Raw genomic sequence first — 16,130 nt, forward strand, 5'->3', positions numbered from 1 at the left:
TCAACACGATGAGTCAGTTTATGTGTGAGCCTAGGAAGGTTCACTAGGGGGCTGCAAAACACATTTTGCAGTACTTGCAGGGGACAGTGGATTATGGTCTAGACTATAGGCAGGGAGATGGAGTGAGATTGGCACGATACACTGATTTTGATTGGGCAAGTTGTGCTTCTGATAGGAAGAGCACTTCAGGGTGTTGTTTTGGGTTGGGTTCAGTAGTAGTGTCATGGTTCAGCCGGAAGTAGCAGTCAGTAGCACTGAGTTCAGCGGAAGCAGAGTATATGGCAGTCAGTCTAGCTAGTTGTGAAGCCATCTGGCTTCGCAAGATGATGTTTGGCTTATTTGGTCAGCCGTTGAGACCTTCAGTGATTTACTGTGATAATCAGAGTTGCATTAAACTCACGAAGAATCTCATATTTCATGACAGGTCAAAGCATATCGGGATCAGATATCATTTCATCAGAGACTATGTCCAGAAGGGAGCTGTGAAGCTTGAGTATATTTCCACTGATGAGCAGGTTGCAGATATTCTTACCAAAGCCTTACCACGGGGCAAGCATGTCTACTTCATAGACAAGATGGGTGTGGTGAGGAACACCTTCCTCGGTAAAAGGGAGTGTTGAAATTTGGTACCAGAGTACAGGTGGTTCCCTAAGGCTTTGATCTTTGGCCTAGGGAAAAGTGTTCAAAAGAATTTAATTTTTCTCCTAAAGTGACTTTGTAATTTTTTTTATAAAGTTAAATCTAATTTAAAAATGACTTTAAGTGATAAAGTTACTAAGTCTAATTTTAAAGTGACTTTTATAAAGTCAATGAAAAATTAGAAAGGAAAAGTGACTTTGGAAATAAATGACTAAGTGGATCTTTATTAAAGTGGGGTGAATTAAAAAATAAAAAAGTGAGATTTAAATGAGCGTTTAATTTCAGCCTCAGATCTCAATCTATTTCAGCCATTGGATTTAGGGATCACACAAAAGTCACTTGGATCACCCAAAAGTCATTTGGAGTTAGATTAAAGGAGGAAAAGGTCATTCGTTCTTTCATGAGCAGATTGGGAGAAGGAGAGCAAGAGAGATTTCTGAGCAGAGAGGAGAAGGAGACAGCAGCTTGGCACACATTCCAAGGCAGCAGTTGAACAGATTAGTACAGCTAGTTCAGCACACAGTGAAAGGCAGATTTTGGCACGATTTTCGAGGAGTGGTTTGCACAAAAATTGAGGAGCAGTTTGCTGATTTTTCTGCATGCAAAACTAGGGACGTACAGCGCATTTATTGCAGTCTGTACAGCGTATTTAATGATGGCCGTACAGCAGCATTTAATGCTGAAAGTGGACACGAAAATCGAAAAGGCCGTACAACATTTATTGTTGTCTTGTTCGCTGTAATTTCCATGTAAGGCATGGGAAAAGAGATAAGTTGTAAATTTGCTTGCTGATTTTTTTGTTGAATATTTCTCATTGTGAAAAAGGTATTTTCAGAAATAAAAAAGAGCTCTCAAACTGGTTTTCCCCAAAAGTTGTAGAGGGTTTTTCCAGGGTCATATTGACCAAAAATCTCAGTGTTTAAATGTATTTTAATGGCTGTTTATTACTGCTGATTTTTATTTCTGCAATTTCCAGCATTCCGTAAAATTTCCAGAATGTGTTTTCAGCAAATTTATTTTTTACAGCTTGTTAAATGTATGGTTATGAGAAAGGGCATTTAACTATATGGGAGAAATAAGGAGAAACTAAAAACCGAGATGGGAAAACAGAAATTTCTACGAACGAAGTGAAAGTGAAATATTTTTCTCATATATCCTTTGTATTGGGTTTTAATATCAACGACCAATAAAACAAACACAACTAGAGTGGGACTACATTTTATAATACTTTTAAGTAAAATTAACCAAAAATGTATATTTGTTTTTTATTTCTATTATAGCCAAGATTATTTTTTAATTTAAAAAATATTTTATTTTTATTTTAAAAAAGACACATGTCGACTCCGGGTTGAGCACAAATGGAATCACATATCGCCTTCCTACTAGAATGAGTCTCTCAACTCAATCAAGTTGTCTTTATGTATTCAATCAAGTTGTCTTTATTACATAAAGAGCCTAATGAGAAAGCCTCCTTCCAAAAACACATATATATTAAATCAATATGTTGTTTGCAAAATATGATCCATGTCACAAAGGAAGGCCAAATTTATCCATGAAGTTGACACAAAATTGGTTCGGAAAAAATAACTTTGACAAACAATTAGGTGGAATATCCAATATTTCCTTCACACGCTTGGAAGTTCATCGGGGTCATCAACCTCAAAGACGAGAGTTCTAATCTAAGTCAAATTTTCAGGTTGATTCCAAGGACATGAAACATGTAATGAAGAGGGGTAATCATAAACAAAAAGAGGTATAAGTATGATGTCAATACAAGTCGAAAAAACTGACACAGGTATAACACTAAGTATGATGTCAATACAGGTTGAAAAAACAGAGTTTGTGATAACTTGAAAGGATGGTAATGACATTGTTGTAATGTTCCAAACGACGTTTAATCACACAACAACACAATTAGTAACTCTCTATTACGAAGCTAGCCGATCCGTATTGTACAGGCTCGATTTATAGCACAAGGGAAGAAAAGGCAACACATAATTGGGTGACGCAAGTTGAAACGAAGCAGAATATCTTAACAACGGTCATATTTCAACAAAGATCAGTGATTGAAAATGAATTCAATAGCCTCCCCATATAGGATTTCTAAAACAAAAAACAAAAAACATTATGAAAGTGAGCACAGCCCCACACTTCAAGAGACATTGTTAATGCAATCTTCTTTACTGGAAGGAATGGTATTTAATTACAATGGAAGAATTTATCTAATACAATGTGGAAATATGTTTGATGTATAACATCATGTATATGTGTTGAAATTACTTCACACAAGTTAAGATAAATCATCATCAATTGGGTCAATTGGGTTTATTCTGGGTGTTAGAAGGAATGATTAGGATTCCCACCCAGGTTCAATTCTCAGAAGTGACATATTAAACTTTGATGTAATGGAACAAAATCATATGGAATATATAGATATTACCAGCCACTAAATTTTAAAAAATTAGGCTAAATCATCATGTAGCCATTGAACTTGCAGGCATACCTTTTGTAAAATACGCATACAAATGCCCACTGACTTTATTTTGAAAATATGTTGTCTTTGATTCTAAACAGATAGCAAAATCAAAACTTTCAGTTGTGAAGCACATTGCCACAAACTGAACCACCCGAATGCAATTGTGGTGATTGTTGGACCTCCTGATGCAATCAACTCAATTTGGTAATTAAAGCAAACATCGAATATAACCCTTCAAAATTAAGGACACTCCCACCTAAACTTGGTATTAAAGCAATTAAGACTCTAAATACTTAGCAGTAATAATATCCAACTTGATCCTTTGCCGGCATTACCATAAAGATACAAGCCTATAGATCACTAATCACTCTTGTATCTGGTTCTAGATACTCTACCCTTCCTGATCCAATTATTTGTCTTAAGCTCAAACAAATTGTGTATACGATCCAAACATTAAAATCAATCATTTGTATCAGTTCATTTGATACTTAAAATTCTTAACAAGACACTAAGATACAATCCCTACAAAATCAGTCCTTTGTATAGGATCATTTAATACTTAAAATTCTTAACAAGACACTAAGATACAATCCCTACTATTACTAGTCCCTTGTTTGATTCTAGATAATCTGCCACCTTTTATGATCCCATTATTGGCTTGGCTCAAATAACTGGTCTACTACATATCCTATACACCTAAATCTTCTGCTTCTGATTACCCTTCTTCTGCTTCTGATGTATGATAAACTTTCGATATTAACTGTATGATAAAAATAACAGACTGACAATAAGACAAATTTTGGTGACCTTCGTATATTGGACAATTTAGGTATACAAGATTATTACAACTACGAGATTTTTATTATAGTTGACAAGGGTAGGGACATTGTTTGAATGATATTTTAACCACCTTCTAACTTCCAGAGATTATAGTTGATAAGGAAAGGGGCATCATTTGAATGATATTTTAACCACCTTTAACTTCCATACATGTCATGAAGCTTGATCACAAAAGATAAACCATTCCCCATGCGTTCTACTAAAAATATACGAGTCTTCATTAGCTTCACTGTGTTAAGCCATTTAGTATAAGTTTTTTGAAATAATCAATGTAGTCCTTTAGTACTGAAGCATTGTTCATAATTTGTTGCTATATTTGATGGTATCGAGATGAGTGACTAATTTGATTTTGTTACCACCTTTTTCTTGAAACTGTACACCATTTAGAAATTTATGGCAGTAAGGGAATCACCAACTTTATATTGTAACAGCATCCACTAAAGTTGGATGATTCTTCATTAACTTAATTGAAGATAAAAGCTTAAGTAGACAGGCTTAAGCATGAAACCTCAAAACCCATAATCCTGGAACCCTTGGCAAACCCATGTTGAACACATTCCAATAGCCATAATTCTTTATTGCCAACAAAATGTTCATTCAACTTCATATTTTACACACATTTTGGGTATCAGCAAGAGCAAATGAGAAAAACAATTAACTAAATTTTGTGACAGACAATGGCAGATGATCTACAAGACCACATCTTTTCATGTCCAGAATAATCAAAAAGTAAATAAACCCAAAAGTACTGAAGCAATAGCCGTCTTAACAGCAGGAAGCATTCACAATTCTACAATATGGCAATCTAACATGCAAATCATGCATTATATGGTTGTTGTAAACCAATTCTACTCAGCATCAAAAAGACAGGAAAGGGTGTGCTAATAAAAAGAAAACATCTTCCCAGTCTTATTTAGAATAGATGTTGCATAAAATGATAAAACTGGAATGGCATCTTTTCGAACTTGTACAGTGTTGTGAAGAAATTAAATGAGCACCAAGGAACAGTATACTTGTAAGAAACAAAACCCTGGATCTATAATTAACCAACAGGATTAAAAATTAAAAAGAACCTAAATAATTCACGCTCTATAGGCAGAATTTGAGAGCATGCAACTTGACATTCCTTGCCATAGGATACTTACATCAAATACACCTGTAAAATTCATGTCGTGAAAAATTGAATAGATCGAATAACAAATGTAGGTGGCTAAAAGACCTGGCGAAATAAAAGCCACCCAGATTTCAAGAAAACTTGAAATCTACAGTGCTACAACAGGTAAAACCCCATGTACTGCTACCTTGGAATGAACCCACACAGGAAAACTCGGGTCTAATAATCTTGACAGAAGTGTTTGTGCTAGAACTAACAGGTAGCAGATTCACTCGCATGCTTAGGGTTATCTAAAGAAATCACAATCCCAAAAATTCATCTAGTATCTATACACAGAACTGCCCGGCGGTGGTGGTGGCAATCTATTTGGAGTCCGTCTACTAGAATTTATATCTCCATTCTGTCCTGGGTCACTAAGCCGTCGACTGTGGCCATTATTACTTGAGGAACTTATCCTTGGTGAATCCGCAACAGAATTTGAATAGTCAGAAGGTCCATTTGCAGCAGAATCGAATGCTACTCTCCAATCCTCATGTGTTGAAACTGGCATGCTCAATGCACTTCCAGACCCTGTATACAGACACATTATATAAAAATATTAAATTAATGATTCTACGTGAATGGATAGAGGGACATGCAAACAGGTAGGTTGTGGTCCTTTACCTCCATTCGCAGACCAATTATCACTTGATGCTCGAGTATCATGGACACTTAATTGCCTGGTAAGTTTCGACAGCAAAGATGCCTGTTTTTGGTAGCGCTCACGTCTCCGTTTTGCATTCTGATCTTCTTGGAGAAGTTCTTCAATCCTTGGTGTACTATGAGCACTGATTTCAAGTGAAAATCAAAATCAGTCTGGCAAAATACAGAAATGGGAAAATAATCGAAGTAATTATTGACGTACCTTAGCCACATTTTGTCATTAAACCTTACCTGACTGAGCTATAAAGTTGGGTCAGCATTTCATCCTTGGCTTTCTCAACTTGACAAAGCACCACAGCCTGCAAATCATCAAATCATCAATTCAAGTATCATGGACTGAATAAACACTGAGATTCTGTATGGTTGTATTGTGTGCTCATCCACATGGATGTCTTACTTTGGGAACATTTGCAGCAAGACTATTCAGAACAGCTTCCACATAACCACGGACTTCTTGAGCCATCATTCTGAGCTCCTCCTCCGGATCTACAGGCCTTCTTACCATGGTTTCCTGGATTATAAACAAGAAAATCAAACTGAGGTTGAATATTAAGTTGGGAAATAATTTTTCTATTCTCATCGTTGTGTATGGTCATGGTCTCCTAAGGTGTATTGATTCTTAAATTATTTAATAGCAAACATTTTGATTATGTACATGTGCAACTTACGATGGAACTTTATGTGCTTCATTGCCTATATGCAAGTGTTTCAATACAAGCTATAGTTGTTCACGATTATACTTTGGGTTACATAAAGTAGTCTTGGCCTCTGGCCAGCTAAATATTGCCTACCCTCTACCTTATATCTATTTAAGTTTTAACAGTGGAAATAGTTTGTCTTGAAGATCGAAGAAAACTCAAAGGATGTTAGTCCTAGCTGAAAGCAAAGACTAGCAATCTATTTTCATTTTCTGCTAAATAGTTCTCTACCAGAGAAACCAAATTTTTTGGTTACCTGTAATTATTCATAAGTTGAACAATTGTCCAGCAGCACAATGCCTACTTATCTGCAATATAATTGTCCAGCAGAAAATAATGTGACTAGCATGCATTTGAATGCAGTTTACTAATTTTTTAACCTTAAACAGACATGTGAGTACTCGATAGTAAATCAAGACAATTCCATATAACATAATGTAATTCAGTTAATGAAGGCTTCTCACCAGATCATGCCATCATTATGTCAGTGGTTATAATATATACAATGTACAGTTGAGGAGGAACTTCTATTTATGGATATATAACAGTGAACTCAACTCACTTTGCATTTTATTTGTCTCAAACAACCTATGAAAGGCTTTTTGTAGTATAAAGGGTGCATCTTTATCCAATGCTTTAATTGTCTTTGCAGGTTGACATTGTAATGGGCCAAAGGTTAATGACTCTATCTTCCAGCAAGAATTGGCAAGCAAATGAATTTCACCAATGGCTCCAACATAGAACCAAATTTCAGGAATGGCAGACTAGTGCCTTTCTTGCTGGGAATATCCTAAGAATGGTCCCTTCATGTAGGGGATGTCCCAGCGACATCCAATGAGCCGTTCCCACAAAACTGGAGATGCATCAAATGATATTTGAGGCATTCCTGTTCTCATCCCCATTCCATAGAAAACAGGTAAAAAAACATAGGAGAACAGGGATGCCTCAAATATCATTTGAGAATCAAAGTTTATAGAAGGATGTCTCTAGAGGGGCTCAGCACTCTGTTACATTGTTACATTCCAAGCATATGTATTTATTCTGCTTCAGCTTCAGAAGGCTTACTGTAGTGTATTTGCCAGGTAATTTGTCAGAATTACAGTCGATCAAAGGAATTTCAAACGCAAATTGCGGTATGTCTACATGTGACTCGTACTCGTTATAAATCTCTATTCACCATCAAAACGCACATAAAAAGTGAGATTGCACGGAGATATAAACTTTAGTATCATATAAATTAAAAAGTGATATTGCATGAAGATCTAAATTTTAGTATCATAAAAATTACCTTCTATATTTACAGTTAAAAGTGCACCAGCACGAGAATCCAAAATAAAAATTTAGTGAAATTTTTAAGTCAAAAGAGTTATGAGCATTAACCGATTGGATGCTCAATCCCGATTAAGAAGAAATTTATTTGTAACTCCATCCATTCTATTTGTTCCTGGAGATGCACATTAAAAAATATTTTCGTTTATTCATTAGATCCACTCAAACTGTAAACTGGTTGACATGAGTAAAGCTGACACACATACATAAATACATATTTCGTAAGTATATTATTATAATATTAATAATATATGCACAGTTCGGATTTTCAAAAATAATTTGATAAAACAAAATCTTCAAATATTAAAAGATTACTAAATTACTTTCCAAAGTCTACTGGATGACTATAAACACACAGGCATCATAGGTTAATAACCAGTAAGGTTTGGTATAACATGTCTGCCATATTTTGTTGAAGGTGAATTAATTCAACCAACAATAAATATGAAAATAATAATGCACGAGACTCAATAAAACCAAATAATATATAAAGAGAATAACTGTTATAAATGCCTTCAACCTATCTCAAGCATTTCAAAATAATCGTAACTTACAAGTGATCCGTCTGAAAGACTTGAACGCATTGGTGCACCAGTGTCTGAGGATGATGGACCCTTTGTTGGTGCTCCCTTTGAAGGCTGAATAATATTACTGAGTTTACCAACCCATTCTGTTTTATCTACCATGTTTTCTGCCTTCAGTAGGATTGAACTGTGTGCTGCAATAAGGAAACCATGAATTCAGTATCAATGATCATTTGAATGAGAACAGTACGAAGAATCATACAAAGGACATCCGTAAGACTAAGAGATCAGAGAGACAGTCTGGTATGGTCACCAAATAAGAGAGGAGGCACATAAAAAGGGATGCACAGTGGTAATATCTAGTCAAGAAATTGGAAATTGAAATGAAAAGACATAGAAACTGCTGGCTCCTTTAAAAACAAGAATATTCCCAAGGCTCATCCTATGCAACAAAGTACTCACACAGGACAATCTCCAAAAGAAGAAATGGCAAATGCCCACTTGTATTTTGTCTAAAGAATGTTCGAGAGCATCCACCACTTATTTCTCGCATGTCACTTTTCTATGGAAGTCTGGTCAGTGAACAAGAGCACACTGGAGGCAAGAGCAAGTGGGACAGCAGCTCTGTGGAGAAGGCTCTGGAAGTTTGCCTGGATGTCAACTACGCAAGGAAAGACCATTACTCCCTACCATTTTTGTGCTTTGGGCCATTTGACTTTACCAGGACTTCTGGGATCTTTCCGTAAAGACAAGGCAGAAACTCCTATGTTAACCATTTACAGACTGAAATGAGCCTACAATATTTAAGATATATTTAGAAGAAAATAAAAATAAAAAATAAAAAGTTAAAATTAAATTAAGATTTCAAAAAAATAACCAAACAAAAAAAAATGCAGAAGCCTGTGATAGTCCCTCAAAAATAGTTCCTTTCTTTGTGGGTTCTTTGATGGAGCTGCACATCAAAATTCCATAGTTAATGGTGCAGGAGGCATTCTTCATATTTCGTAATGCCATACAATTTCTTTAGAGTCTGGGCTGGGTCCAAGCTCAAACAAACAAGAAGAGATCAAGGCAGCTTGGATTCTGAGGTCCTTAGCCTCAAAGAAAAGGATCAGAGTCATAAATATATATATGGAGAACCAAAATAGGTGGTGCAATGGATGACGGGATCAAAGAAACAAAGAAGCATAGGGATTCATGAAAGCTTAAGATGAGCAACATATTTGAAATCCATCTTTCAGTTTATACATTTTCATAATAAATGCAGGAAACACTGACAGGCTCCCCTAGAAGACACATAGCAGAATTCTAGTTTCTTATTTAGTTTCATCCTCTCAGGATGGGGTTGAGGAAATCCAACCTCCAAGAAAGATTAATATGTAAAAGAGAGTAGGAATAAATATATGCTGTTATGTAGGCTGCCTCATTTATGTTATTCCATTAAAGGGAATGATGGTCGACACTTTAGGAAGTGACACAGCCATGTAATAAGGATCCTTTGGAGCCTCCTTGGAAATACATGCATCACTTTTATTTTAAATTGCAGAAAAAGTTCCAGAGATTTTTCTTGGAAAAAATAATTATCCCAGAATTCCACAAACTAAAAAGTGCACACCTTTTACAACAGTTTTATATGGAACCTTGCTGCTGAGTTTAAAAGCAAGGCTTGTCGATGTCTTTGAAGCATCTGGGCCATTTGATTTTTTTGAGCCTTTAGATGGTTTGACAGGCTCATCACTGGTTCCATCCTCAGAGACCTCCTCCATAATGCACTCCTGTGATAATAGAATGCAAGTCAACAAGTACAGATTAATCATGGGCTCATCGTAAGTATGACATCCTAAAGAACTCAGGATACGCCCACTGAAAGCTAAGAAAGACTGAATCAAAATGTACATTTCAGAAATTAAATCAAGTTGTTGACCAAATTAACTATTAACCTGGCCTAACCACAAATAAACTAATACTAGAGACACAAATATCTTACAAGGAAAGCATGGAAAGGAGAACAGGATTAACAAATTAATACCATTTAGCAAATAAATAGAACGTTAAGAAGGGGTGAACCAGTGCCTAGTCTGATACACTATAATGCCAGATTGACAGATATTCTAAGCCTCACCTAATTCATATGGCTATCTCGATATGGCTTAGGAGATTCTAATTATAGAACAGGGTTTTTGCAAACACAGGAAGAATTGCCAAACAAGACCCAATTAAAATTTACATTTAATTGCCCCATGCCAATTGTTTAAACTACCAAAGAAAATAAAGCATTCAGACTTGGATGCTAACACAGATGTAATGGATATTTAATCCATTGAAAATTTTGATGCAATGAATATTTAATCCATTGAAAAATTTGATGTACTGAATATTTAATCGATTAAAAAATTTGGAATCTTTAACTTGCTGTAGATTGATAAAAGGGCGAAGTGCAACACTACCAACAAAATTCAAATCAATTAATTTCAATGTGAATACATTGAAAAGATAGTAACCAACAAGTTTCCTTCTTGACAACTCAATTCAAATACATTTGACCCTTAAAAGCGACGAAATAGCATTCATATCTCTTTTTCAAAAGGTATGGGTGTGCGTGTGTGTAAAGCACAAAAAACCTATGCTCCTAATGAGTATATCTTTGTAATGGCTTTGAGCCTTGTTGTTTGAGAGTCCCTCAAGGAGGGAAACATGTATATTCCTCATATGGAATATAAAGATATTTCTTTAAGGGGGAGAAAAAAACGCACAAGAAACCTATAGAGTTAGCGCAACTGATTATAACTTATCACCAATGTTGCTGGGCATCTAGCTAGTTCCATGCCAGCAGGTGCCCTGTTTGAAATTTTAATACCCTAGTGTTAAGTGCACTGGACTATGCCAATAGGTTTAAATCAACAAATGAGGAAACCATGCATTGGGTTTCTCCACGAGGCTTTCCTTGGAAAAAAATATCAGCCACTTGTTGAGCAAATTTCCTAAAACAAAGGCTAGTTGAAAACCATGGAATGATTTTGAGACTATCTTTGGAAATTATACTGGAGTGGAAAGCTAAAATGTTAGTTTCATTAAACTTCCAGGGTATTTTAATGTTTTCAAATGAAAAAGAACTGTAATCTTTGGCAAGTGAAATCTATACATTCAGTAGTGCTACACAACTATCACTACTTTTCTTGCACAATCTTGCATACAGTTTCTCCACGAGACTTTCCTTGGAAAAAAACAAAAATATCAGCCACACGTTGAGAACAATTCCTAAAACAAAGGTTAGTCGGAAACCCCAGCATGAGTTTGAAACTTTGGGAATTATACTGGAGTGGAAAGCTAAAATGCTAGTTTCATTAAACTTCCATGGCATTTTATTGTTTTCAAACACAAAAGCAATGTCTTCTCGCAAGTGCAATGGATACCTTCAGTACTTTTATGCAACTAGTACTAGTTTTCTTGCACAATCTTGGATAGTAAAGCACCTTATTGCAAGTGACTAGATTAAAACCCGGAAATGCATTCAGAACTTAAAAATGGTCATAGAATGAAATTGATGAAGGCTTGAGAAAATGTCAAAGACAATCCACTTTGAAAGTTATGCATGGAATAATCATACCTCCAAAGTAATGACTCCTCGAAAATGCCTTTCTTCTGGCTTTCTGGTGTAACCAAGCTGCAAATCCAATACTTTGTAAAACAAAACAATTCATCTTAATGCAAAAGAAATAACTGCTTTTCAAATTACTGCAAGCCTTACCGATATACTGAATGTAACTTACCTTTCCAGTCTTCTCATTCAGGACAAACCACCGTCTACTCCAACCATTGGTCTTGTTACTTTTCTTCAGCAAAAACCCTGAAACCATCCTCTTTAATCAATATTCTTAACCACAAATTTACAAGGAAGATGTGCAGATGACAAATTTACACTGGTCCTAATGGGAAATTATGAAGAACTTCCTGTTTGATTCGTACAGTTGTCTCATTATACTTAATTCTATGGGAGACATACAATGGACAAATACCAGATCTGATGCAACAAACCTAGTTCACTAAGAAAATAAAAATCCATAAAAATTAGTTATACAACTGTAAAAAGTCTTACATCTAGAGAGAAGTTTCCCATTGTATCTTTAGACTTATAAAGGATAGCCCATGTCAGAACTGACTGATGAAATTATCAGAATTAGGCCTATAGTATTGGGAAGAAAACTCATCCAAGTATATATGCAAATTCTCATACCTGCTGTGAGCTCTCCACCAGGCCCAGCATTCTGCAGCACTGATGCTTCCTTACCATCCTTATCTACCTGATTAGATTTTTCTTTCATTGATTTTAAGGTTCCACCAGTCTGCTGGCTACCAGGTAGAGGACTCGTTGCCTAAAGCAACACAATAATTAGTTCTGAATAGTGTGCTGTATACTGTCATATAATTGCATTCAATAGACACCTTCAAATTACATTTTACATCTGCCAGCTATTAAATGCAATCAATAATTCCCAAAGTGAGTACTAACCCTATTAAGCAAAGACTGTTCTGCATCATGACCTTTTTTGGAAGCTCGATTCTTCATTTCTTCTTCTCTACGTTGTCTATCCAACCTAGAAAACAATAAACAAGTAAATGAATTTAGCAGCATTCTGGTAATAAGGCCAAACAATGCTAGACATATTGCTAAGTTATGGAACAAAAAAACAGAGCCATCTTGCACAAGATTTATTATTTACAAACACTAGTACGTATCCATCACATGTAATAATAGCCTGTTATTTATAATCTTCAATGGTGAAATATCTTGAGCATGTTATAGAGAATGTGCATGCCATCACTGGGGGCATGACTGGTTGGTCAATCGGGGATTGTGATCTCTCCCACTGCCAAGGTCCAATTCTCCCCAATGCTAGACATAACGCTGAGTTAGGGAACAAAAAACCCGAGCCATTTTGCACAAGATTTCTTATTTACAAACAATCTTACTCATATCAATAGCTCAAGAGTCATGCCAAGCAGGTCAACTATTAAATGTTCATATTTACACAAGTACACAAACTAGTACGTATCCATCACATGTAATAATAGTCTTTTATTTATAATCTTCAATGGTGAAATATCTTGAGCATGTTATAAAGAAGGGATGCCATCACTGGGGGCACGACTGGTTGGTCAACCGAGGATTGTGATCTCTCCCACTGCCAGGGTCCAATACTCCCTAAAGCTTGTGAATTGTTTGGCCCCTTTAGAAAAACAGGGGGACACATGACCACCTACTGGCCGGGTGTGTGCAATGGACAAATTTCCTAGCCCCTAGCTATGGGTTCAAGTGCCCATAAACTTAGATCAATTTGATTCAATCCCGATAGAAAGCATCTAAAAGTTTCCATACAGAATGCATGTAATTATGCAGACATTACAGTAAACCTAGTTAGTCATCATTTTTCTTGTCGATTCTTCATAGTCTCTTGTACTTGCAAATGGATCTATCTGAACTTATCAATAAATTTGTCAACCTTCAATGTTTTTTTTGTTTTATCTTCCTCAATCCTCCTTGTTGTCCATAACATCTATGGGCAAAGGTAGCAAGTTCCAAAAGAGAACTAACTAATGGAAGTATGCACACTCTGTTATTCAACACTGAATATCAATCAAATTTTTATCCCAAGTCCTTGCATGCTTTTGATTGCAATCCGTCAAAAGCACACCAACAAGAAAAGTTATAGATCTCTTCAACTTGTTGTCCACCTTCTCCCAATGTGTAGTCCAAAAGACACTAAGAAATTAGGTATCTCTATCTTGAGATGATGCTCCTTATTATCCCAAACAGCACCTAAACCTTTCAAAGAGCAAAATCATTGCATCTTGATGGTCATTTTACAAGGCATGAGAATGCACATCTTACTATACATGTCCACTATCACAATAGATAGGCATCTCTCCAACTACTTCTTGGCATACCACCCATGAAATCCATGGAGATGTTCCCCCATGGTCAGTAGGTAAACATAAGATATGGTATAGACCTTGCTTCCTATTTTTAGGTTTGTTGGTATGGAAAAATATGCATCCTTCGATAAACTAAGCTACAACTTCTTGCATTCTAGGCCAGTACACATAAGTCTTTAAGTTGGCCATTGTTTTCCTAATACCAAAATGCCCCGCAAATTTGGAGATGTGAGACTCTGATAAGTTGTGCTCTTTCTCCTTTAAGAACACAGACCTTATCCATTTTGTAGAGCAACCAATCTTGGAGATGGTAATGTGTGAAATTTTATCTATTGCAGCTACTGGAAGTTATTCTTCTCACTCAAAAATTAATTATGCGGTTTATTTGCTACTGCAAATAACGAATAAAATCACAGCTGCAATTTTCACCATAAAAATACTGCGGAAAATAAAATACCAGAAACTGAGAAATTCTAGCACACACACAATAAATTTGACAATTGTTTTTGGACAATTGTCTCCAGAAAAAACCCCAACTTGGGAAAACTGGTGCAACAGATGAGGGTTTTATTATAAATGTTCAACAACAATCGAAGTACAATAACATAGATGCCCAGTTGGCAATCTAATCTGAAGAATATACTGGCAAAAATATTGTGAGAATTTTCTCTCACCCGACAGTGAATTTTTGCCTCTGAAATAGCTTCCCCGACCTCTGTGTTGAGGTGCCTGTGTCACCCTCTATGCAGAGCCTACGCTGGCCCTCTGAAGATTTCGGCCTTCCTTCCTTTGTCTGTTCCAGGAACTGAAAAACTTCCTCCTAGAATGCTACGGCTCTCCTCTTCCACCTGCTACTCACCCTCTAGCTCTATCTTCTCTGCTCAGCTGCTGCTACTGAGAAAAGCGAACTGCCTGGGCAGCTAAGTATCTGCACTGGATGATCTCCATCATCACATCGACTTTCTTTTATAATCCATTGTTGTATCCCCAACGACCTAGATTAAAAATTAATCAATGGCTATGATCATCTTTGGGTCGTTCTTGTTGAAGGAAGTGTAACTAGGTTCGGTCTTCATAAATGTAAGTTTGACTTTTGTATTTATTCATGAAAGGATAAATTATTTTTATGATATATGTCAATGAGTTTCTTGCTCATTGAAATAGGTCTAGCACAGATTAAAGTGATATAGGTGAGTCAAATAGTCTAAAGAAAATGTTGAAGACCTTAAGGGCATGTTACACCATGTATGTTTATGTATTAGAGTCAAGAGAATACCTCCAAGCAAAGTCAACAAGTCTCCTCCATGCAACGACACCTACAAAGAAGCAATCCGAATTAAATAAGTCAAGTCGGCCTGCAAACTTCAAGTCGGCCTAAAGGAGGGACAAACCTCTATATATAGAGGTTGTCCACTCCCTCAAAAGACAACGCAATCCTCTCTGAAATCAGCGAAGTAAAGGGACTAGAAGAAGGTGGAAAAGAGCGAAGGAAAAGGGTCTCCAAGTGCAGCGAGGAAGAAGGGTACATAACCGAGTTTAAGGGGACCGTTTCTAGGGCAGCTGCAGTCACACGTGCGAGGAAAGGGAAGGTTGCCTGCGGTCATAACAACAGTATTATATCAGCACCACCTCTCACATTGTTTGGTCTAGAAATATAGGCCTAAAGGGCCTCCCACTCAAGTGAAGGACCAAGGAAGAAAAGCGAAGGTAATAAGGTGGTTCTAGAATCTAAATCCTATTACAGTCACATGTGCGAGGAGAAGGAGGTTGTCTCTGATATTATGACAGTCATAACAAGTTCGTTGGTTGGTGAAGAGAAGGAAGGGATCATCATAAGGGAAGGGTCTCATCAAAGGAATGTCTTCTAGAGCAAG

The 16,130-nt window shown here is 36.4% G+C and overlaps 1 protein-coding gene across 1 annotated transcript in view; it reads right to left on the reverse strand.

Moving 5' to 3' along the window:
• Positions 1–4,968: 4,968 nt before the first annotated feature.
• The window catches only part of LOC149181342 (dynamin-2A-like), a 58,731-nt gene continuing 47,569 nt past the window's right edge, over positions 4,969–16,130 (reverse strand). The window contains 10 exon segments of the mRNA XM_089416578.1: positions 4,969–5,639; positions 5,733–5,896; positions 6,003–6,070; positions 6,169–6,282; positions 8,353–8,516; positions 9,938–10,097; positions 11,930–11,986; positions 12,093–12,169; positions 12,557–12,695; positions 12,833–12,917. Coding sequence (XP_089272704.1) covers positions 5,389–5,639; positions 5,733–5,896; positions 6,003–6,070; positions 6,169–6,282; positions 8,353–8,516; positions 9,938–10,097; positions 11,930–11,986; positions 12,093–12,169; positions 12,557–12,695; positions 12,833–12,917 — 1,279 coding nt within the window. The 3' untranslated portion in view covers positions 4,969–5,388.

This window comes from Pinus tabuliformis, chromosome 3_2 (assembly GCF_031772625.1).
Source record: "Pinus tabuliformis cultivar Carrire ecotype Pingquan chromosome 3_2, CPIR1, whole genome shotgun sequence".
NCBI lineage: Eukaryota > Viridiplantae > Streptophyta > Pinopsida > Pinales > Pinaceae > Pinus > Pinus tabuliformis.